Here is a 24,896-nt window from a genome sequence, read left to right as displayed (position 1 = left end):
TGTTCCCTCTAAGGATTGATGAGGTGTGTGCAAAAAAAAATATGCATGAGCGACAAGTTACATACTCCACAAATTTATGAGCAGGCGCGGAGGACGAGTGCCCGTGAGATTGTGGGAGGGTTAAATACTCAAAACTTAGAAGAATAACAATTTACTTAAAGTTTTTGCTTCGCCAGCTTTCTGGTATCTTTACATACAGTGGCGTACCTAGCATATGTAACACCCGGGGCCCATCATTTTTTGGCACCCCCCCCCCCATCTGTACGAAAAACATGATTTTTAGTAACAAGCCACACGTCGCACATGAGTACCTAGGAAAAGGCAGCATCTTACATATTGCAGTGAGCAGTACATCAATACACCCATTGTAAAACTAAGCAAGCCAGACCAGCACAGATCAATCCTACACCGTCAATCCTAACAGAAAACCATGTCTTTCGAACACACACAACACAGAAAACACCTTCGCCTAGTATGGAATATGTCATCACAAACTAACCCCTCCCCCTTTTACAAAACTGTAGTGTGGATTTTAGCCACGGTGGTAACAGCTCTGACGCTCATAGAATTCTGAGCATCAGAGCTGCTACCACCACGGCTGGCGTTAAAAAACGCTTCACAGTTTTGTAAAAGGGGGGATAAAATAGAAATACACAGCTTCAACGCTCTAGCTCAGGGGTGCCCAAACTTTTTGGGCTTGCGAGCTACTTTAAAATGACCAAGTCAAAATGATCTACCAACAATAAAATTAAAAAACACAAAGCACACTATACGCTGAGAAAATGTTAATTATCATTCCTATTCTGGATTTTTTCAAAGAGGTCAAGGCAGATGACTCTATGCATTGTCACCTCAGTAACAACCATACAAAAATAGACAAATATACCCCCCTTCCTTTTTATTAAACCACAATAGCAGTTTTTAGCGCAGGGAACTGCGCTAAATGCCCAGCGCTGCTCTCGAAGCTCATAGGCTCCCTGCGCTACAAAACACTATTGCGGTTTAGTTAAAGGGGGCCATAGTGCAAAATATATTATTATTATTATTCTTATTATTCTTTATTCTTATATACCGCCATACCCAGTGAGTTCTAGGCGGTTTACATCAATTAGCAAATGATCTGCATTGAATAGCAGATTTACAACAAAATTAGAAGTAGGTTTACAAAATTAGAAGCAGATTTACAGCATAATTAGAAGTATTTTTAACAGCAAATTGCAGGCTGAATTACAATAAATTACAGTGATTTGCCGCAGTCAGCCGTGAAATTACAGCGATTCTTAACTGTCTGCAAAGAGGGCAGGTTTACAACAATATTACAGAAATTGCAGGTTTGATCGAGCTAGGTAGGGGAGGTAGAGAGTGGGGGAGGGAGGGACTGGTGAAGGAGGAAGGGGGCAGGGGTGGGGTAAGTGTCATGTGAGGTGAATGGATTATTAAGGGTCGTGTTTGCTGAAAAGGTACGTTTTTAGTAGTTTTCTGAATGATAGGTAAGTGGGGGCCTCAAGTATCATCTGTGCTAGCCATGGGTTCGACTTGGCTGCTTGGAAGGCAAAAGTTCTATCAAGGAATCTTTTGAGAGGACAGTGTTTAGGCGAAGGGAAGGCGAACAATTGAGTTCTCCGTGATGTCCTGTTGCTGCAGTAAAGGTTAAAGTGTGTGTTTATGTAACTTGGGGAGGAGCCGTTAACCGATTTGTAGCAGAAGCATGCAAATTTAAAAAGAATTCTAGATTCAAATGGTAGCCAGTGTAGTTGGTGATAGAAAGGGGTGACATGTTCCCATTTCTTTAGGCCAAAGATGAGGCGCACCGCGGTATTTTGGACTATTTTTAGTCTCCTGGTAGTTTTCTTAGTGGCGTTAAGGTAGATGATATTGCAGTAGTCGAGGATGCTGAGGATGGAGGATTGTACAAGTAGGCGGAATGCATTGTCATAGAAGTGTTTTTTTATGGTGCGAAGTTTCCAAAGTACCGAGAAGTTTTTCCTAATTATGAGGTCGGTATGGTTATCTAGAGATAAGTTTTTGTCCAGCGTGACTCCCAGAATTTTTATGGTCGGATCAAGGGGGAAGGTCTTTCCTTTTAGTTGAATTGTGGTTTCCTTAATTTTATCTTTGGGGGAGGCTAGGAAAAATTTTGTTTTGTCTGGGTTTAATTTCAGTCTGAATGAAAGCATCCAGAGTTCTATCTGGTTGAGAGTGTTTGAGATGTGGTCGAGTAGTTCTTGTGAAAAGTTGGTTAATGGGATGGTTATTGTGATATCGTCTGCATAAATGAAGAATTTGAGATTTAGGTTGTGTAAGAGTTTACCTAGTGAGCCTAGGTATATGTTGAATAGGATGGGGGATAGGGGGGAGCCCTGTGGGACCCCGCAGGTGTTGTCCCAGCAGTATGAGAAAGAGTTATTCTTGAGTACCTTGTATGATCTATTTTGTAGGAACCCCTGAAACCAATTGAGGACCTGGTCTGAGATGCCTATGTGCGCTAGGCATTCCAGGAGAATGGTGTGGTCGACCAGGTCAAAAGCACTGCTCAGGTCGAGTTGTATGATCAGGGCACTTGAGCCCTGACTGAAGAGTGTGAGGAGGTGGTCGAGAAGGGAGGCTATGATGGTTTCAGTGCTGTGGTCCGCACGAAATCCTGATTGGTTGTCACTTAGAATGTTGAATTTTTCAAGGTATGCGGAAAGTTCCGCTTTTACCAACCCTTCCGCTATTTTGGGAAATAGGGGGATGCTGGCGATCGGCCTATAATTAGATGGGGAATTTGGTGGTTCTTTCTCATTTTTTAAAATTGGGGTGATCATTATTTGACCCTGCTCCGACGGGAAGTTACCTTTGGATAGTAGGTAATTAACCCATATAGACAGCATATATAAATTCAGACACATTTTGATCACTAAATTTAAAATAAAATAATTTTTCCTACCTTGTCTGGTGATTTCATGAGTCTCTGGTTGCACTTTCATCTTCTGACTGTGCATCCAATCTTTCTTACCTTCTTTCAGCCTGTATGCTTCCTCTCCTCCAGACCTCATTCCCTCCCCTAACTTTTTCTTCCTCTCTCCCTGCCCTTTCTTTCTTTTTTCTCTCTTGATGCCCCCTTTCTTTTTTTTTCTGTTTCCCTTCTGTCTCCCTGCCTGCCCTCTTTCTTTTTCCCTACCCTCCACAAAGCCACTGCTGCCACCATCGGGGGAAACAGGCCCCAAAGCCACCGCCACGGCTACCCCAAGCTCTCTGTGCTTCCCACCGTCGGGCCGACCAGCATTCCCTCGATGTCAATTCTGCCGTCGGAGAGGAATTTCCGCCAAGCCAGGCAGCGATTGGCTGGCCCGAACTTCCTCTCTGACGGCAGCCTTAGGGGGGTGCACAGCCGTCCAGATCCAGACCTGGCCTGCTGTTCAGCCCCCCTAAGGCTGCACCCGGGGCGGACCACCCCCCCTGCTCTCCCCTTGGTACGCCACTGAAGACGTGGCAGCGGCTCCTCTCATGATCCCCACCTGCGTCGGAAGTGCTTCGGGGATCTTACTATGCAGTCCTCAGTTTCCCATTGCAGTATTTTAGTGAGCGACACGAGAAAAATTATGAGCGACACCAATTAAAATAGTGAGCGATCGCTCATGTGCTCAGCTTAGAGGGAACATTGGTCTCGTCCCAATCCCACCCTAGCCCCGCCCCAATCCCATCCTAGCCCTGCCCCCAGTCCCATCCCCAATTTCTTCCATTCATTTTCATGTACACATAATATCTTATTAATTCATAATGGTAACCATAAAATTTAAAAAAAAACTACAAAGCACACTATACGAAGAGAAAATGTTAATTATCATTTATATTTGGGTGGGTTTCAAAGATGTCAAGGCAGATGACTTTAAAATATGCAATGTCACCTCAGTAACTATAGAAAAATAAACAAATATAGTGCAAAATATAGACAACAGATATAAATTCTCAAAACTGACACATTTTGATCACTAAATTGAAAATAAAATCATTTTTCCTACCTTTGCTGTCTGGTGATTTCATGAGTCTCTGGTTGCGTTTCCTTCTGACTGTGCATCCTTTCTTTCTTTCTTTCTGCACTCAGGCCCAACAATTGTTCCTTTCTATTCCCTCCCTCCTTCCTTCCTATATCCTTAGTGCCCTCAGTGTCTCCTTCTTATATCCTTAGTGCCCCTTCCTATATCTTTAGTGCACTCAGTACCTCCTTCCTATATCCTTAGTGCTCCTTCCTATATCCTTAGTGCCCTCAGTGTCTTCTTCCTATGTCCTTAGTGCCCCTTCCTATGTCCTTAATGCCCTCAGTGTCTCCTTCCTATGTCCTTAGTTCCCCAGTGCCTCTTTCCCATGTCCTTATGCCCCTTCCTATGTCCTTAGTGCCCCCAGTGCCTCCTTCCTATGTCCCTCTCATTGCCTTCCAGACTTTGTCCCACCCCCACCTCCGAAGCCAGCCTGCCTGCCTCCCTCCCTCCCTGCCGCACCAAAGCCAGCCTGCTTGCCTTCCTACCTCCTTTCCTCCTTGCCGTGCAAAAAAAAAAAACCTACCTCCTTCCTTCCCCACCCTGGTCCGTCGCCGCTACTGTTTGCCAGCCTCTCTCCTTACCTCCCTCCAGCAGCGATTCTAACCCACTGCTGCTGCTGCTAATTGCCGCCCAGAAGCCTTCCTCCTGACGTCAGTTCTGATGTTGGAGAAGACGTTCCGGGCCACCCAATTGCTGCTTGGCTGGCCCGGAACATCCTCTCCGATGTGAGAATTGCCATCGGGAAAATTAGTAGTAGCGGCGCCAGGTTTGAATCGGCGCCGGAGGGAGGTAAGGAGCGCAGCAGTGGCGGCAGACCAGGGGGATTTGAAGAGGGTGCTGGAGGGAGGCTTTTTTTTTTTTGTGTGGCAGGGAGGGACAAGATGCGATCGCCTGCCCGTTGTCCATGCGCACAGCTTCGGGACTCTGTCACTGAAAATGGGATATTTCGGTGTCCCGAAGCTGTGTGTGAGGACAACAGGACAGGGGATCTAAAAACAGGACGGTCCCATTCAAAACTGGATATATGGTCACCTTAACCATACCAAGTCTGGATATCTCCAGTGGCAGTGGAAGTGGGGGTCTTTGAGCACCCTGCAGGGGCAAATTCCCCTGCAGCCTGGTTGGAGAGCATGGGCTAGAGTCAACAAGGCAAGGGATAGTAGAGTTTCTTTTACGCCTTTACACAGGTCGTAATGAAAGAGAAAACTTATCAATTCCAACAATATACCTCTTCCAATTCACATTATTCAAAAATGGTTTTGGAAAATCCTGTTAATTATAGACTGCCTCTTAATGAGGGGAAAAGCCTCAGATCCCCGCATGCTACCAGAGCAAATCTTGTGGCAGTGCTAGATAGAGACATTACTTCACAGGCTAAAAAAAAACCCTCTGGATATTATTCTTAACATATTTAGTGCAATGAAAAATCTTAACTGAACAGTTACTGAAAAGCCAATTGACTTATCTGGCCTTATGTTGTGCTACCGGGTTCTGCTGTAGTCTATGTATATTTTAACTCTTCCTTGCCAACGAGGCACACCACCTTTTCGCTCTACGGCTGTGGTAGCTGTGGTGTGAGTGTAAAACTTATGCGCCAGGCCAGATTTCCTGCCCTGCCCAAGGAAGAAGCAAAGATTTGCATATCTGTTCCTCAACCCACTGAGGTCAGCTAGGCGGGCTATGCAGTGATTAGGCATCAAATAGTTAATATTTTGTTTTCCTATGAGAGGGGCCTAAGGCACCTCGGCCAGTCAGGGACTTAGGCCCTTCCCCAGTGGATCCCAGGATACACTGGGAAGGGGAAGGCCCGCCATTTTGAAGAGGTGGGTATAGTGGGTTTTGGGGGGCTCACCATAACCTATAAGGGAGTTCTGGTGAGATGTTTATGTGGCACCCTTTTTGTGAAGTTCACAGCAGTGCCCTTTAAGGTGCCCCACTGCTCTGTTGCCATATCTGGGTGGCCAATCCATTACAAGATTGGCCCTTCCCACATCCAAAGGGTCTTGTTCTGGGCGTTTGGGACTTGGACAAAATTTTGGTCGAAAATGTAATATAAAGATAGACGTCCCGGTGGTCTGGATGACCCAATGGCCTGGACGTCCAGATAGATGATTTAAAAAAAGAAAAATTCTAGATGGATGGTGATTTGCCTTTCGAAAATGGGCTTTTTCCCATTGCCGACTTTGGGCGTCTAGCGCCATACATCTAAGTTGGGCTTAGATGTATGTTTTAATTATGCCCCTCCACATCTATAAGGGCTGTTCCTGCTCCACCTCATACCTGAAAATGCTGTTTCATGTATTATAAAAATAGTCATTTTTTTTCTAATCTCTACTTTTATGCATGTAAATCCCTGGGCACTTCTATAAATGCTTTTCTGACTATGTAAAGTGTTGCTCCTCATGCTCAAGTTGCTATTAAAATGGTTCCCAAAATGTTCATTTCATCTTCCGAACCATTACTCGTGCGATTTAATTGTGAGAGAAGAATGGCACTGAAATTTTAGTGGCTGATATTCTGCCCTGGCAATTGGTGAGTTGTTGTTTTTTTGTTTTTTTTTGTCACCACTAGGTGTCATGGCTGAAATAAATAGCAGCTTTTCATACTATGTAGGTAACAGTGATGCAATGTAATAGCCAACGTTTCACGCTATACAACCGTTTCTTCAGGGCTTTATCCACTTTCACTTCGTATATGCTTTTTTCATAGACATGTGGGGAAGTGAAAGTGGATAAAGCCCTGAAGAAACGGTTGTATACCGTGAAACAATGGCTGAAATAAATCCAGTGCTAGTACTGAATATCCAGATTAAAGCACAGAAGAAAACAATAGACAAAGACAAGGTTTAAGAAACACCATCGCTTTGTGTTCAGTGATCAGCAAAACCTAAACACTGAATATTCAGCTCTGTGTATAATAGATTAACAGCTTCTCTCCTTTATTTTAACAGGAAGGTGCTTTTTTACGTCAGCCTATTTCATAAGTGCAATAACAAAGGGCAAGTAAACTGGTATGAATTAAATTTTAGTCCCATTTAAAACAGATGTCAGACTAGGATAGGCTACAGATCTAGCTCAGTTACTCATAGTCTGACATACTGTGTATCTCCATATTTTTCAAGAATGGATATTTTTTAAATTTGCGATTGAGCAATTTCTTCCTGTTTCTTGAATTTTATAGCTCAATTGTAATCAGCTGCTACAGTACTATGAACTTTCATTTAACCTGGCAATTTTTCTCCTACTATACATTTCCCTGTGATTTTACTTAGCGCAGTCATTGCTGCAACAAACCTTGGCAGGGGAATGCACATAAAGGCTCCCTTTGGAAACCTACAGTCATTTGTCCTAATCCTGGCCACTAGATCTTGCCATTATATACTGACTGAGGACTGGATTCTCAAAACTTACCATGCCCTTATTGATGATCATTAAATCGGTTTCAGCATGCCAATATTTTACTGGCCGATTATCAGAATGGTTCACTGTGTACTTTTCCGAGCTTCCTAGCAGATTCTGACTTTGCCATGCAAATGTAGTACAACGAGATCATTAATATTAAAAAATGGTAGCAAAATTGGTTCATTAATATTTAAAGGAGCACTCTGGGCAATTCTCTATCATTAACGGGAGATTCCGTAATCTCATTGTGACACATTGTGGGTAATATTTTCCAGCAGGGTCTGAGCTGTCATAGCCTTACTTTCCGGTCAGTGCCTGAGCACTGATTGGCTCAGGCACTGACAGGAAAGTAAGGCTTGACAGCTCAGAACCCCTCCCCACTTGCAAATTAAAAAAAAAGACCCCTGATTCCTCCCTTCCACTGATCTCCCCAGGGCCGTTCGATGCCCCCAATGATGCAAGCATCCACCACCCCGTGACACCTCTCGCAGCCTTAAATTGAAGGATGGTAGGAGGGATGACCACCCCCAACAACCCCCACTTCACCCTCCGCACCTTTAAATTCAAGGACGGCAAAAGGGTTGCCCACTCCCTTCTGCCGTCATGGCCCCCTGACAACCCCTTCCCCCCTCACCTTTAAATTCAAGGACAGCAGGAGGAATGCCCATTCCCTCCTGCCCCCATGGTCCCCCGTATTCTTGTCCCGTACCTGTACGACGAAGGACAGCCAAAGGGATGCCTACGCCCTCCAGCTGGCAGGCCTGCCTCTTCAAAATGGCGGGCCTTCCCGGTGCATCCTGGGATGCACTGGAGAGGGGCCTAAGGCTCTGATTGGCCCAGGTACCTAAGACCCCTCTTATGGCATTGAATTTCTGGGCTCAATGCTAGCAGTGGGCTTTAACTGTGCTACCAGCCGCTGGCTGAATATCAGCGCCCCAAATTTTTAATGCCATCTGGATGCTCAGATTCCATTATAGAACATTATCTTAACTTGGCATTCATGCGCCAATATAGAGGCACACCTACCTACGCCATAAGAATAGCACGGGTAAATGTATGCAGCACTTTAGCATGTGGCTTATAGTATTTTGTAAGTTTCATGCATAAATGTGAGATCTGCCCAAGCGCCTCCTCCTGTGTATACTCCTTTTTGTTTATGTGCTAAGCAAGTTGCACTTTAAAGTTATAGAACACCACTTAGTGCCCAACCAGCACTTATGTGTATGACTGAAACAGGCTTGCGCGTAACTGTTAATATTCTATAACTTACATGCCAAATTGGTACCTAACTTTAGGCATCCTGTTATAGAATAAGGGGATAAATGGGCTCTAACTAACTTAAAAGAACAGAATCCATTGGAAAATTTATGCAGCTGGTCATTTCTTTCAACCTCCAATGCACTCCAATTGGCTAGCATCTCATGTTCAACTCTTTTTTTTTTTTTTTTTTTTAATAAATCTTTATTAATTTTCCATACGAAAACAGTGCATTGAATTATACATACAATTGACTTCAAGACAGCAAAGAAATACTACAAAACATTTCCCCCCTCCCACCCTGTTCAAGAACCCAAACTCTTTTATTCGGTCAATTAATACAATAAAATATAACACCCCCCTCCCTGGATGTGCAAATCAAACAGGATAATCCAGCTAATCAGGGTTAACAAAATTTGTCAATGGATCCCACATTAATTTAAATATCTTATTATTACACAAAATTTCTGCATTCATTTTTTTTCATTTTTATAGCATGAACATGTTCAGCTCTGTTATGAGCAGATTAGAATCCCTCTAGTCAAACCTCATCAGATGGACTCTCTTAAAAATCAGTTTTGCTGGAAAGAATAGTCAAAGCAGCAGTTTGCTCCTTGCTTTAGAGTAGACTTTTACTTCACTCTACCGCCTCGGCCTGCCCTCGGTCAGAAACGCTGCTTTCAATAAAGCAGTACCGAGCAATCTCTTATTAAAAAAACAACTAAGATCTCTTGAGCGCAAATGGCGCTCCAACAAGTCAACCTCTAAACTAAAAAGATTCAAAGAGCAAGGAAACTATAACAGACACAAAATCAACGAAGCAAAAAATAAATATTATTCCATCCGTATTATAAAAGCAGGCAGCTACAAAACCTTCCCTAATGATTTTACCCATTTATGTTACTTTCCTATCACAACTGTAGTTCTACCCACCTTCCTTAATCATCCAGTCAGTGCTCATTATGTATCAGTCTGGTTATGTGTTTTTTGCCTTAATTTCTTTTTTAATGTAAATCACTTAGAAATTTTTATAAGTGTTTTATCAAACTTTATTTATTTTATTTTATTCAATTTTCTATACCGTTCTCCCAGGAGAGCTCAGAACAGTAAAACATGGAAACTTGTATAGCCCATTCAACTTTTGCATCATCATCATCTGACCAGGTTGCTCCCCACATGAAAATGAAGGCCGATAAAGATTATTGTGGCCTATCCAGTCTGTCAATCCTTCTTGTCCTAAGCTTTCTTGAATTTGGAGACAGTTCTTGTCTGCATCACCTCTCCTGGGAAGATTAATCACAGACTTACCTACCACTGAGAGTTGTATTACTCCTTATGTCGGGGTAGACCTCCTTTTTACATGGAGAGCCATGTGAATATCAGCAATATCGCTCCTTGAAGGCTGCAATTCAGTTGGGTTTTCAGGATTTCCCTAAAGAATATGCATGAGATCTATTTGCATGCACTGTTTTCATTGTATGCTAATAGATCTTATGCATATTCATTGGAGAAATCCTGAAAACCCGACTGGATTGCAGCCCTCGAGGAGGGACTTTGATACCCCTGCCCTAGGGGATCACACACCACGTTGCCTCTAAGTTTAGCATCTGAGCAATTGCTCATACATTCTAGGAGCATCGCTCACAGATTTTATATGGTAATTCACAAAAATACTTGCAAATCTGGAAAATTGTTGTTTTTTTAGAACTTTGTTATTCACATGAGAAAATCTTTGCACACACCTGGCCAATCCTTAGAGGGAGCATTGATCACACACAACACAAAATTATCTTTCTCCACATATGGTCTCCTTCATTTTTTCTTCTTCCTTAAGCTTCCTTCCCCAAACCCATAGTCTCCAGAATCTCTCTCCTCCCTGCCCCTTCCATCCATTTGCCCCATAATCACAGTTCCCCTCTCTCTTCCCTGTTCTGCAATCCATATGTCCTGGTTCCCCTCTCTCTTTTTTGTCCTCTAATATCCATGTGCCTCAGTTCCCCTTGCTATATCCCCTCCTCCCCCTTGCTTTCTTTCCCTCATTCACCACAAGCAGATCTCACACCTCCTGGCCTAGTTTGCTCAGTGCCAACAATTAACTTTGGCACAGGGGAGTCTTGGTGCTCATATGTATGAAGGCCCTGCTGGAGTCAGGACCAACAGTGCTTTCATGCATGTAGCATCAAGGCTGTGGAAGTGGAACGGAGAAGGGAGATCTGCTTGTGAGCCGCACGTACTTTCTTATTGGTTCATATTTGGCCTGCACTGCAGGGCTGTAGGTTGCCTAACCCTTATTTATGCTCTGGAACTAACCGAGGAGACTTTTCCTGTGTGCAGGAAAGGCTGTGCATGCTCGGAACTTTATACTGATTTTAAGAGTCTGGAGCACTGTTCCATCCCAGCGCCATCAGAAAACATATGTTACAGGTAAATAGCTTTGATCTCCAAATAAGACTAGACTTCTAAATGACCACTGTTGCTTCCATTGTGGTAACTACAGTATTATAAATGTTGCATATGTCCTGGAATAACGAGCGAGAATTTCTCTCTTATGTGGAAATGTTGTAAATTGAAATGCCATTGCCCACATTTATTTATATACTTTCTCTTTTTGGTTTCAGATTATCAGTTTATTAAATGTCTTTACACCACAGAAATCTCTGGAGGAGTTCCAGGATGTGTAAGTAACAGAAAACTAAAGCATCTGTAGGAGGGAGCAGGAGATGATTAATTAAAAAGAAAAAAAAAAATAAGCATAACTTTTTCTTACAAGTTCATCTTAATTTTGAACAGAAAGGTCTAGAGCTGTGGATTAGGAAATGACAATGTATGTACAAGCTGGTGATTTGCTGTATGGCATTATGAAGCTTAATAGAGACAACATTAGGGGATCAATATTCAGCCGGTGGGAGTGAATGTTTTGCTGACAGTCTCCGGAGTTATTCTTGGATAATCAATGCCCGGCCATGTCTGGACTTTGGCATTGAATATCCGGTCTATGTGAAGTTGGTTAATGCATAGCAGGTTAAGCTGATATCCAGCACTTATGCAGCTATAGGTTAGTACATAAAGATAGGATTATTTATTTATTTATTTCTTCCATTTGTGCGTCGCCCATACCTATACAAGCTCTTGGTGTCATTACAGAGGAAGGGATTAGAAGAGGGTAGGGAGGACAATGAAGGGCAGGAAGATACAGGAGGAGAAGAGGATACAAGTGATTAGATGTCAAATAGATGAGTTTTCAGTTTCTTCCAGACTTGTACGGTCTGTGTCTGTGCATGGCCGTTTGGAGGAGGATGGGCAGGGGAGGACTTCAATGGCTGGGAGGGTGTAGATGGGCTGGAGTAAGTCTTAACAGAGATTTCTGCAGTTGGAACCCAAGCACAGTACCGGGTAAAGCTTTGGATTCTCGCCCAGAAATAGCTAAGAAGAAAAAAAAAAATAATAATAATTTAAATTGAATCAGGTTGGGCAGACTGGATGGACCATTGGGTCTTTATCTGCCGTCATCTACTATTTGGTGTGGTTAGGTTCAGTCCTGGTCATTTCAATAAGGTCATTCCAAGTTTTTACACCTAGAAAGGTGAGCATGGAGTGAAAAACATGTTTGTTTTGCAGATTTTTTGTGGAAGGGAGATTTAGAAGTATTGTGTTTTATATGTCTCATTTATGCGGTTATCAAGCTGGTAAAGTGTTGAATATCGAAACTTAGCCGGCCAACTGCTGAATCTGCTGCCAAAACTCCCCCCCAAATTGCCAGTTTTAACTTAGATGCTAACCGCTAATTTTTAACAGAGATAACTGGTTAAGTGCCACTGAAAATTAGTGGATAGCCACAAATGAGCAATTTAACCAGTCAGTGGCCAATCAGCAGCTAGTCAGCGGCCAGTTAAGAACATAAAAATTGCCGCTGCTGGGTCAGACCAGTGGTCCATCATGCCCAGCAGTCCGCTCACGAGGCAGCCCTCTGGTCTAAGACCAGTACCATAGCCGAGACGACTTATCAGCGTGTGTCCTTGTTCAGCAGGAACTTGTCTGACTTTGTCTTGAATCCCTGGAGGGTGTTTTCCCCTATGACAGACTCCGGAAGATTGTTCCAGTTAAATTATATTGAATATCGACCAGTAGATGTTTTTTGATGGGGCAGAAGGGAGCAAGGGCAAAAATTTACTGCAAAAAAAAATGTATTGCTAAATAATAACATCTTAAGATCTGATGTACTGTGACATTTTATAATTTTTAGACTTAACATTTTGAGAAAGGAAGCAGCATGAGTCATTATTTTCTTCACTTATTTGTTCTATTTATAACCTACTGTGCATTTGTCTCCATCTGTTTGAATAACTTACATGATAAAATAATTTAAAGTATTTCCATAAAATTTGGATCTGGGCGTGTTAAGTTAACTCTGTTATATGTATGTTCTGCTGTTACATAGGAATAGCCTTACTGGATCAGACCAATAGTCCATTTAGCCCAGTAGCCCATCTTCATGGTGGCTAATCCAGGGCAAACAGTGCCTTAGTGGCGTAGTAAAAGGGCGGGGGGGAGGGGGGGGAGGGGAGGCAGACCACCCTGAGCTCCATTTCGGTGGGGGCGCTGGCACCTCTCTGCCCCCCCATGCCAAACTTGCACCCTCCCTTCCCCGCCCCTGAACAGCTTTAAAATCTTCACCAGTATGAGCAACTACTCTAGCCTGCTGCTCGCAAAGGCCTGGCTCCCTCTGTAATCACTTCCGGGTCATGGGTCCAGGAAGTGACATCAGAGGGAACACTAGCATGGGCAGCAGGCCAAAGAAACTGCTTGCACTGGCAAAGATTTAAAGAGGTACGAGGATGGGAAGGGAGGGCATGAGTGTGGCATGGAGGTGCAGAAGGAGCGGAAATTGAGAGGAGAGCGCAGAAGGAGCAGGGGGGGTGGAGAGGAGAGTGTGGGGGGCTCCACCGCCCCAGGCGCCTCCTACCCTCGCTATGCCACTGCTTCCCCCATGACTGTCTCAATAACAGACTATGGACTTTTCCTCCAGGAAATTATCGAAAACTTTCTTAAAACCAACTACATCAACTGCTCTTACCGCAACCTCTGGCAACACATTTCAGAGCTTATTATTCTCTGAGTGAAATTTTTTTTTCCTCTTATTGGTTTTAAAACTATTTCCCTGTAACTTCATCGAGTGTCCCATAGTCTTTTTAATTTTTGATGGAATAAAAATCGATCCACATGTACCCATTGTATACCACTCAGGATTTTGTAGACTTCAATCACATCTTCCCTCAGCCCATCATATCTCAGCTGACTGGATTTTCCACCATTTTGCATGTTCTACCAAATCTGCTGCATTTGATATCATTGAACACACAGTTCTCCATGTCATAATATTATCGCTGGGTATATCTGATTTGGTTTTAGGTTAGCTGTATCCCCATCATGCTGAGATATCATTCAGGATTCTAGTCAACACATTTTTATTCTTTCCATCCCAATAGAAGTTGGAAAGAATTATACAGAAAGTATTGAGAATGCTTGTCCATTCATATATCTATCTGTCTGGAGGCAAAAAAATAACTCTACAAATTTAACAAAATGGGATGAACTTGGTGTGTGTGAAGAACCAATAAAATGACACACCAGGGAAGCTGTGTATGAGAGCTCTGGTGATTTACCTTTTTTAAAATCTTCTACTGGTATGCTGAAAAGGAAGGGGAAGCTGAAGGAGGTTCCTCTCTGTCACTACCCAAACATTCTCAAATAGACAACTATTGTAGCACATCTTGCTGTTGTCTAGGCAAGCCTGATGAATTATGGGTGGGGTGGGGGTTGGAGCCTTTTAGATTGTGGGTTCAATGTCACTCTTTCCCCAAGGTTAGAATCAAGGCACCCCAACTGAACAGTATTTATTGCTGTACAGCTTCTGATGCACTGCATCAATCAGGGGTGATTTGGCTCATACCCCCTGATATTCAGCCAGTGGCTGTTTCAAAGTGCTGATTGCTGCCGGCTATATAATGCCCTGCTATTAAGTGCCGGGCCATGTCCAGGCACAGGCTGTCCAGAGCTTATGTGGCCCTATCCCAATGTTTAGTCGGGTCTGCATAAGAATTAAACAAAAGAGCTGGGTCCGCATAAGTATTTGCAAAAAACAAAACAACCCCCCTCCCCCAGCCCAGAATGACAGCCCCCCCCTCCAAATTCCCTAATCCACCCAAAGTGTAGGTGGGCCTCCTGGACCTACCTATGTATCTTGGGGTCAACAGGGGTTGAGGTACTTCCTTTAGTACTGTGGTGGGCATTTTAAAAGGCCACCGTGAGGGGGATGCACTGCTGCCCGTAAAAACCCCCATATGTACACATGTAGTTGGCTAGCCAGAGGGGCCCTTTCAGCCTCCGGCCGGCAGGCCTGCTTTCACCAAAATGGTAGGCCTTCCCCTTCCCGGTGCCAACCGGAATCTTAGGCCTGACTCCCAGTACATTCTGAGATATGCTGGGAGTGGCCTAAGATTCTAGTTGGCCAGATCCCTTAGGTCCTACCTTGGCAGGGGGCTCGGGGGTTTTTGGCAGATGGGACTGGGCATCCCTCCTGCTGGCAGTGCTTGTGGGGGGGTGTTTGGGGTATTCCGGCAGGAGGGACTGGGCATTTCTCCTGCTGATGATCATTGTGGAGGGGTGGGGGGGGAACGGGTTGCCTGGGCCGCTTAAGTATTCGCAGCAGCCGCGATTAGCTCAGTGGCCCGATTTGGAACTTATACCTGTTTTGACTTGGTCTAAGTCAAAATATATAAGTTCTGCCAGGCAACCTGTTAAACTTTTTGATTATGGCTTCTGGACAACTAAGTCTCGGTCGGCCCACCTCCCGACCTACCCACTCCTCCAAAAACACCCCTTTTTGCTCTGGGCGCACATGATTGGGGGCATTTTGAGGCTTATTTCATCCTGGAAGTGGAGGGACATGTTCAGTACATATGGAGGAAGCTTGGTTGTCATGTAGTCTGGTGCCCTGCCATGCAAGGATTTAAACGCTAGCATCAGGCACTTGAAGACACAATGTTTGGCTATGGATAGCCAGTGAGCTGATGATAAAGCCTGGGAGATAGGGTCATGGGCATGGAGGTTTTTTAGAAGTCTGATTGCCGCATTTTGTACACGCTGGAGATGTTGTATGTTCTTTGCTGTGAGTCCAATGAGTAGTGCATTGCAGTTGTCCATGCGTGAGAGAACAAGGGCATAGAGTAGTTCGGTGAAGTCAGACTCAGAAAAGTAGTTTATTATTTTTCGGAGTTGTCGCAGGCAGTAGAATGAGGAAGATGCCACCTGTGTGATATGGTTGGAAAGCAATAGGTTGGAGTCAAGGAGTATTCCTAGTCTGCGCACTTGGTCCTTTGAAAATAAGAACATAAGAATAACCTTACTGGATCAGACCAATGGTCCATCTAGCCCAGTATCGTGTCTTCACAGAGGCCAATCCAAGTTATGGTACATAAGAACATAAGAAGTGCCTTCACCGAATCAGACCCTTGGTCCATCCAGTCCGGTGATCCGCACATGCGGAGGCCCAACTAAGTGCTTCATAATGAGACCTTGTTTACCTGTATCCCTCAATGTGATTTGCAAGGAGGTATGCATCCAACTTGCCCTTGAATCCTATAATGGAGGTCTCCGTCACAACGTCCTCCGGGAGAGCGTTCCAAGCGTCTTCCACTCGCTGTGCGAAACAGAACTTCCTGACATTTGTCCTGGGCCTGTCGCCTCTCAATTTCAGTACATGACCTCTCGCCCGAGTCACATTTGACAACGTGAATAACGATGCATCTTGCTGGATTTTATCTAGTCCTTTTAGTATTTTAAAAGTCTCTATCATATCTCCACGCATTCTTCTTTTCTCTAGAGTGAACAAGCTCAGTTTTCTGAGGCGTTCTTTGTAGCTCAAATTTCCCATACCTTTTACTAGCTTTGTAGCTCGCCTTTGTACCCTTTCCAGCAGGGTTATAACCTTTTTTAGGTAGGGAGACCAGTGTTGGATACAATACTCCAGGTGTGGCCTGACCATTGCTCTGTAAAGCGGCATTATGACGTTAGCCGATCTACTTGTGATTCCCTTCTTGATCATGCCCAACATCCTGTTCGCTTTCTTTGCAGCCGCTGCGCATTGTGCCAACGGTTTCAGTGTCCGGTCTATCAGTACCCCCAGGTCCCTTTCCTGTTCGCTCTTGCTCAATGTCACACCTAACATTTTATATTCATGTTCCTTGTTCTTCATGTCTAGGTGCATCACTTTGCATTTTTCTATATTGAATTTCATCTGCCACTTTTCCGCCCATTTCTCTAGCTGGTCCAAATCTCTCTGGAGTTCTTCACTATCCATTTGTGATCCAACTGACCGACATAGTTTTGTGTCATCTACGAACTTGATTATGTTACTCGTTGTTTCCTCTTCCAGGTCATTTATGAATATATTGAATAAGATTGGCCCAAGGACCGAGCCCTGGGGCACACCGCTTGTCACCTTTTCCCAGTCCGAGAACTTCCCATTTATGCTTACTCTCTGCAATCTGCTTTCCAGCCAATTCGCTATCCATCTTAGTATATCCCCCTCAATTCCATGGCTTTGTAGTTTCTTCAGAAGCCTAGCGTGTGGAACCTGTCAAACGCCTTCTGGAAGTCCAAGTATATTATATCCACCGGGTGTCCGATATCAATGTTTGTTCACCTTCTCAAAAAATTGAAGTAAATTTGTCAGACATGACTTCCCCTTCTTGAAGCCGTGTTGACTGTCTCTCATCAGGTCATGATTTTCCAGGTGCTGCACTATGCTGTCCTTGATTAGCGCTTCAACCATCTTCCCTGGAACCGACGTAAGACTCACAGGTCTATAGTTGCCTGGTTCTCCTCTCAATCCTTTTTTGTAGATTGGAATGACATTCGCTATCTTCCAATCCTCTGGTATTCGCCCAGTTCTGATTGACAAATTAGCTAAGGATTGTAAGAGCTCTCCGATTTCTACCTAAGTTCCTTTAGCACTCTCGGGTGAATTCCGTCTGGTCCAGGGGACTTGTCACTTTTTAGCCTATCGATCTGATAGTATATCATGTCCAGGTTCACACTCACTGTGGTGAGGCTATCCTTGATTTCTCCCTTGAATACTTTCTCTGGTTCGGGCATAGATGCAGTGTCTTCCCTGGTAAAGACAGACGCGAAGAATGAATTTAGCCTATTGGCAATCATTTTGTCTTCCTTGATGTACCCTTTTCTTCCCTGATCATCGAGAGGGCCTACTGCCTCCTTTGCTGGTTTTTTCCCTTTTATATATCTGAAAAAGGGCTTGAAGTTTTTGGCTTTTGTGCTATCTTTTCCTCATAGACCTTTTAGGGGTCTCTTACTGCCTTGTGACACTTCTTCTGGTCGGCCTTGTGACAGTTCCAGGCCTCCATTGTATGTTCGTGTTTCCATTTTTTAAACGAGTTCCTCTTTTCCCTTACCGCATCCTTCACCCCTTTAATCAGCCAAGCTGGTTCTCCTTTGTTCATATTTTTCCTTCCTTTGGCTATCCGCGGAATGTAGAGATTCTGCGCTTCGGTGATAGTAGTTTTTAGTAAGGACCATGCTTGATCAACAGTTTTGGTAATTGAGTCTCAGTGCATGGAGGGATGGGTTCAGTTGCAGTGCTCTTTGCGGATCCAAAGGAATTTTGTTTTGGCATTTAGTTGTAATTTGTTGAGGGACATCCAGTTTTGATTTCCTAGAGGCAGTTTAGAAGTTTTATGATCTGGAAGTTGATTGGTTTTGGTTTCGATGGTGCATTGTTGTGTAGTATGCTTTGGGATCTATTATTCAGGAAGGCACTGAACCATCGTAACCATCTGTTCCTGGAGGGCTCACAATAATATATAAAGCAGTTAAGTTGGGATTTCTATCTGGATGCCGTTGTCTGACCACTAGACTGCCCCTCTGCTTGGTATGGACATCTATATGGCTATTTTTGTACAAATGACTCTAGACTGACATTTTTGTATTTGGTTTTTTGGTGTTCATATTTTGGATATTTCTTCTTGGAAAATGACTGCTCATTTTGGACATTTTCAGTGCAAGAATGCCCTTCTCCTGATGATTTTCCTATTCGAAAAAGGGCTGTGAGATGGACTTTTTTTGGGACAGGACATTCCAATTCTGACTTGGATATTCATTTGAAAATACTCTTATACATTATTAACTTAACCTTCCTTTTACTCTATTGTGGCTTAATAAGAGGGTCTTACTTTTGTTTGATTTTAGGAATGATGAATTTGTTCCATAGTTAATTTTGGGATCCTTTTACTAAGGTGCACTAACTTTCATTTTCTTTTGCACTGTAAGCCCCATGCTCTTTACCTCAACAACTTCTGGCCATAATGGATCTTCAACCCTTCCTACAAACATCAACTCTGGTTTTGCAAGATTCAAAACTAGTCTATGATGCATCATCCAATCATTACTTGCACACAAATATAATGTCAATTTATTCTTCAACCCACTTTGCCAATCTGACCGAAGAAAGAAAAATTGTACATTACCAACGAAGCCAGATAAAGATTGAATAAAAACACAGACAGTGCAGAACCTTGCTGAATCCTCCCCCCCCATCTATAGTCAGCTTTTTAGAAATGCATCCATTGCTTTTCACTTGCATAAATCTATTTTTTGAAAGAAGGAAACAAACCAATCAATGACGTAACCTCCTAGCCCCATATTAGACAAAGTACGTAGTAAAACTGTGAGTATCAACCATATCAAAAGCAGATGACACATCAAATGATACCACACTAAAGGTTTTATTTTTATAAATTCCTCTTCTCAACTCATCCATCAAGGAAACCATCAAAGATTCAACACTATGTCTGGTTAATTATAAACCACCTATTTAAAATTCTAAGCAGTAAACAATCAAATAAGGGGCTCATAATCGAAAGAGAAATACGTCCAAAAACCGGCCTAAGTCGGCACTTGGACGAACATTTCTCAAATACGTCCAAGTGCCGATACTAAAAACGGTTTTGGGCGTATTTCTGAACGACCTAGGCCTTCATAGTGCCACTGAACGACCAAAGCTAAACGGGGCATTTCGGGAGGAGTGTAGAGGACGGGAGTTGGGCGGGACGTGGGCCAGCTTAGACTTAGTCGTACAACATGTATAACTGAAAGTTATACAGCCCAGGATCGACGGAACTTGGACGTTATGACTTAGACCATGTAAAACATGGTCTAAGTCACATAAACCCACCTAAACTCAGCAGATAAGCACTGAAAACACATAATACAGACCCCCTCACACTACCCCAGTGATCACTGACCCACCCCCACCCCCATAAAAATATTAATCACACCTTTAAAATTCAGCCTCCAGACTATCATCACCTGGCTGCCTGGCATAGGAAAGCCTAGTCGTCCAGCACAGAGGCGGCTTAAGTCATCTTGGGGGTAGGTTAGGGACCCATAAGCCCCTGTAATCACTGCATTGATACTTAAACGTACACTCCCCTATACACCCCCAAAACCCTTTTCTACTGGCATATAAGTGGCTCCTGCAGCCATAAGGGCTATTGGGGTGGTAGATAAGTGGGTCTAGGGAATTCTGGAGGTGGTTTTGTGGGCTCACCGTCACCTATAAGGGAGCTGTAGGGAGGAGAAGACATGGCACCCTTTTTGTGAAGTTCACAGCAGTGCCCTGTAAGGTACCCCACTATTTAGGTGGCATGTCTGGGTGTGCAGTCCATCACTTTGCAGAACCCTCCCACTTCCAACAGGGCTTGTTCTAGGCGTTTTGGACTTGGACGGAAAGTTGGACGAAAATGTGGTATAAAGATGTACGATTTAGCGGCTTGGACCATCAGATCGGCAGGACATATAATTAGACGATTTTCGAAACGAAAAAAAAGTTGGACGTATTTTTCGAAAATGTGTCTTAAGCTGTTTTTAACTTTGGACGACTTGCGAGATGGACGTAAACGGACTTAGACGTCCCTTTCGATTATGCCCCTCCACATGTATAACAATTAACCTCCTGTTTTACTAAGTTGCGCTAAGCGTTTTAGCGCGTGTGTAGCATACACTAAATCTATGCGTGCGCTAACCGCTAATACGTCCATAAACTAGCATGCACGCGTTAGCGTTTAGCACGTGGTTAGCGCACGCTAAAAAACATAGTACGCCTTAGTAAAAGTAGCCTTAAATCACATAAACATTTAGTATGTGAGCATTCATAAGACATTAATAGGAAAATCAGAGAACTGCCCCTAAGAGGAAGCTAGACTTCCAAAAAGACATCAGAAATCTTGTGTAAAAAGAAAAGTTTTGAATATCTTACAGAAGCAAATAAAAGTCTCTAAACAAAGAGCAGAAGGCAGCTGTAATCTAGCAGGAATAGACCAAAGGTTTTATCAACCTCTTACCAAATGACATGTTCAAAAGTCCCCAAAATTCAGCGTGCTGGCATTTTTCACTGAAAGCGAAGGCACATCATACAGCGATTTAAACTGCAAAGTGAATAGCTTAACTTGAATATGTGCAGAAATTGGAAGCCAGTGAAAGGTTAAATAAAGAGAATTTAATGTGATCAGTACACTTACACCCACTCAACATGTGTGCTATCACATTCTGTAGCTGGTGAAATGCTCACAAGTTCACAGTCAGTAGGCCAAGTAGAGTTACAATAGATCAGGAGTTGGCAATTCCGGTCCTCGAGAGCCACAGGCAGGTCAGGTTTTCAGGATAGCCACATGAGATAGATATGCATGAGATAGATTTTCATCTCAAGGAGGCAGTGCATGCAAATCCATCTCATACATATTAATTGAGGATATCCTGAAAACCTGACCAGTCTGTGGCTCTCGAGGACCGGAATTGCCTACCTGCAATAGACCATGGCTGGAATAATCATGGACTATATAGCAACATGAAAATTAATAGGCTGTAGCAAGGGTTAAAGCCATTGCAAAGTACATGGAGGGGCATAATCGAAAGGAACATCTAAGTCTGTTTTTGTACAAGTCGCAAGTCGTCCAAACTAAAAAAGAGCTTAGGACACATTTGAAAAATACGTCCCAATTTTTTTTCGTTTCGAAAATCATCAAAGTATACGTCCTGCCGATCTGATCGTCCAAGCCGTTAAATAGTCCATCTTTATACCACATTTTCGTCCAACTTTTTGTCCAAGTCAGAAACGCCTAGAACAAGTCCTTTTGGATGTGGGAGGGGTCTGCAAAGTGATAGACTGAACACCCAGACATGGCACCTAAATAGAGGGGTAACTTACAGGGCACTGCTATGAACTTCACAAAAAGGATGCCATGGCTTCTCCTCACTACAACTCCCTTATAGGTGACGATGAGCCCCCCAAACCACCTCCAGAATAGAGAGTTGCGCGGGGACAGAAATCCCACCCGTCCCCACCCGTCCCCGCGAGGAATCCCTCCGTCCCCACCCGTCCCCGCGAGGAATCCCCTCCGTCCCCACCCGTCCCCGCGAGGAATCCCCTACGTCCCCGCCTGTCCCTATAAACTACAGAAATAGTTATTTTATTTAATTATGCTACTGAATTAAAGGCTCTGGTAGAAACCCATTTAAAAATAAGCAAAAAGACTTTATTAATTTGGAAATATTAATTGGGAAGAATACATACTTTGTAAACGGGTTTCTACCAGAGCCTCTAATGTTTATAAATTTTTATCAACACAACTAATATACTACTTTATCCTTAAGCAAAAAAAAAAAAAAATAATAATTTTTTTCCTACCTTTATTGCCTGCTTTCTGCTTTCTTCATGTTCTCATTCAATTCCTTCCATCCACTGCCTCTCTTCTCTCTGTGTCTTCCATTTGCTCTGTTACTGTGCCTCTCCCTTTCTTCCCCCTCCCAAATTGGTCTGGCACCCATCTTTTTCCCTCCGCTCCCCCCATAGTCTGGCACCTCTGTCTTCTTCTCTGCCAGCGTCTTCTTCCCATTCCCTCTTCCCCATTTCCTTTCAGTGTCCTTCTCCCCCACCATCTTTCCCATGTCCTGTCAGGCAGCATCCTTCTCCCCTCTCTGCCTTCCCCATGTCCTTTCAGCGGCCTTCTCCCCCCTCTGTCTTCCCCATGTCCTTTCAGTGGCATTCTCCACCCCTTTGTCTTCCCCAGTGCTTTCAGGGTCCTTCCCCCCCCTTCCTCCCGTTTACCCCATGTCCTTTCAGCGTTCTTTTCCACCCATTTGTCTTCCCCAGTACTTTCAGCGGCCTTCTCCCCCCTTAAGCGTCTTTTCTTCTCCACTCCACCTTTCCTCCCTCCCTGCCTCCACCTTTGTGGCGCTTTTGCACCCGACCGACAACAGAACAGGCCCGGTCGGACAAATCTCCCTGTCCTGTAGCCGCGAATCTAAATTACCTTCTTACAGCAGCTGGAGTAGTGAAGCTGCTGTAAGAGGTAATTTAGATTCGCGGCTACAGGGCAGGGAGATTTGTCGGCCGGGCCTGTTGTCGGTCGATCGGGGGACCTGACCGGCTGTGCACATTCTCCGGGGCGGACCGCCCCCTCCCCCCTCTTTCGTACGCCATTGCCTTCTTCCTACCTGCCCTGCCGCACACAGCTGACCGGAAGTCTTCCTGATGTCAGCGCTGACGTCGGAGGAAGGGAGGGCTTTGCTTAAGCCCTCCCTCCGACGTCAGCGCTGACATCGGGAAGATTTCCGGTCGGATGTGTGCTGCGACAGGGCAGGTAAGGAGAAGGAGACTACCCTCGCGGCTCGACCAACCCCGCTGCGATCCAACCCCGCAGGAACCCCGCGACCCTCGGAGGCGTCCCCACGGGATCCCCGCGACCCTAGGGGGCGTCCCCACGGGATCCCCGTGACCCAAAGGGGGAACCCGCGGGATCCCCGCGGGTCCCGCGGGATTCCCGTCATCCCCGTTCCCGTGCAGCTCTCTACTCCAGAATCCCCTAGCCCCACTTAACTATCACCCCAATAGCCCAAGGGCTGCAATAGTCCCTTATATGCCAGTACAAAAGGGTTTTGGGGGTGTATAGGGGAGTGCACATGTTTCAGTATCAATGCAGGGATTACAGGGGCTTATGGGCATGGGGCTTCCTCTCCAAGGGCCCCTAACCCTTAAGATGCCTCTGTGCAGGACGACTAGGCTTTCCTAAGCCAGGCTGCCAGGTGATGATGGTCTGGAGGCTGAATTTTAAAGGTGTGATTACGATTTTTATGGGGTGGGGTAGGTTCGGTGATCACTGGGGTAGTGCATGGGGTTCTGTATTATGTGTTTGCAGTACTTATCTGGTGACTTTAGGTGGGTTTTTGTAACTTAGACCATGTTTTACATGGTCTAAGTCACAAGGTCCAAGTTCTGTCGATCCTGTGCTGTATAACTTTTGGTTATGCATGCAGTATGACTAAGTCTAAGCCGGCCCACATCCTGCCCAACTCCCGCCCTCGACACTCCTCCTGAAATGCCCCGTTTAGTGATGGTCGTTCAGGCCTAGGTCGTTTAGAAATACGTCCAAAACCCGTTGTTATTATCAGCACTTGGACGTATTTTGACAATGTTCGTCCAAGTGCTGACTTAGGCTGGTTTTTGGACTTTTTTCTCTTTCGATTATGAGCCCCATAGTTTATAAAATCCTGATTTTACCACCTGGTGAATATGAGATCTCGAGGTGAACTGTGAATCAAGTACCACCCACTTGATGAACCAGAGGAATGATATAGAGGGCAGTTCTACAGCTGGTTGCCCCCTTGCAGGTGTGCCAATGCAGTGTAGGAAGTGCCTATCTCATAACAGCATCTGGGCACTCAAATTCTGGCCATGCCCCATTTCGCCCCCAGGCCTGCCCCCACACCTCACCCCTGTCGACCTGCACGAACAAGGAGTGACGTCGGACGGCATTCGTGCATGCGCTTTTGTGCTGTCACGCACAAGCACGTGATGTCACCACGTTGCATCTGCGCATGCGTGAATGCCATCCTGACATCGCTCATTGCCAGAAGCTTTTCAAAACCTGGACAAAGTGCCGGGTTTTAAAATGACGTCCAGATCCCCGGACATGTCTGGGGAAATCTAGAGATCTCTAACCCTATCCCAAGGGAGCTCAGAATGGTTTATATTCAGCGCTATTTGGCCGGCCAGGAACAGCTCCGGCCAGCTATTCCCTGGATTGGCTGGTGACAGCTATGTCATGTGACTGCTAACATTCAGCAACTACGGCTAAGGCTA

At 44.5% G+C, this 24,896-nt stretch overlaps 1 protein-coding gene across 6 annotated transcripts in view; it reads left to right on the top strand.

Moving 5' to 3' along the window:
• Positions 1–24,896, top strand: part of MAPK10 (mitogen-activated protein kinase 10) — a 225,283-nt gene that overhangs the window by 100,991 nt on the left and 99,396 nt on the right. For all 6 annotated transcript variants that reach the window (XM_033943490.1, XM_033943409.1, XM_033943573.1 and 3 more), the window contains one exon: positions 11,299–11,357. In XM_033943490.1, the coding sequence (XP_033799381.1) occupies positions 11,299–11,357 (59 nt within the window). The remainder of the gene's footprint in view (positions 1–11,298; positions 11,358–24,896) is intronic.

This window comes from Geotrypetes seraphini, chromosome 1 (genome assembly GCF_902459505.1).
Source record: "Geotrypetes seraphini chromosome 1, aGeoSer1.1, whole genome shotgun sequence".
NCBI lineage: Eukaryota > Metazoa > Chordata > Amphibia > Gymnophiona > Dermophiidae > Geotrypetes > Geotrypetes seraphini.
This window is presented reverse-complemented; position numbering and strand designations above follow the sequence as displayed.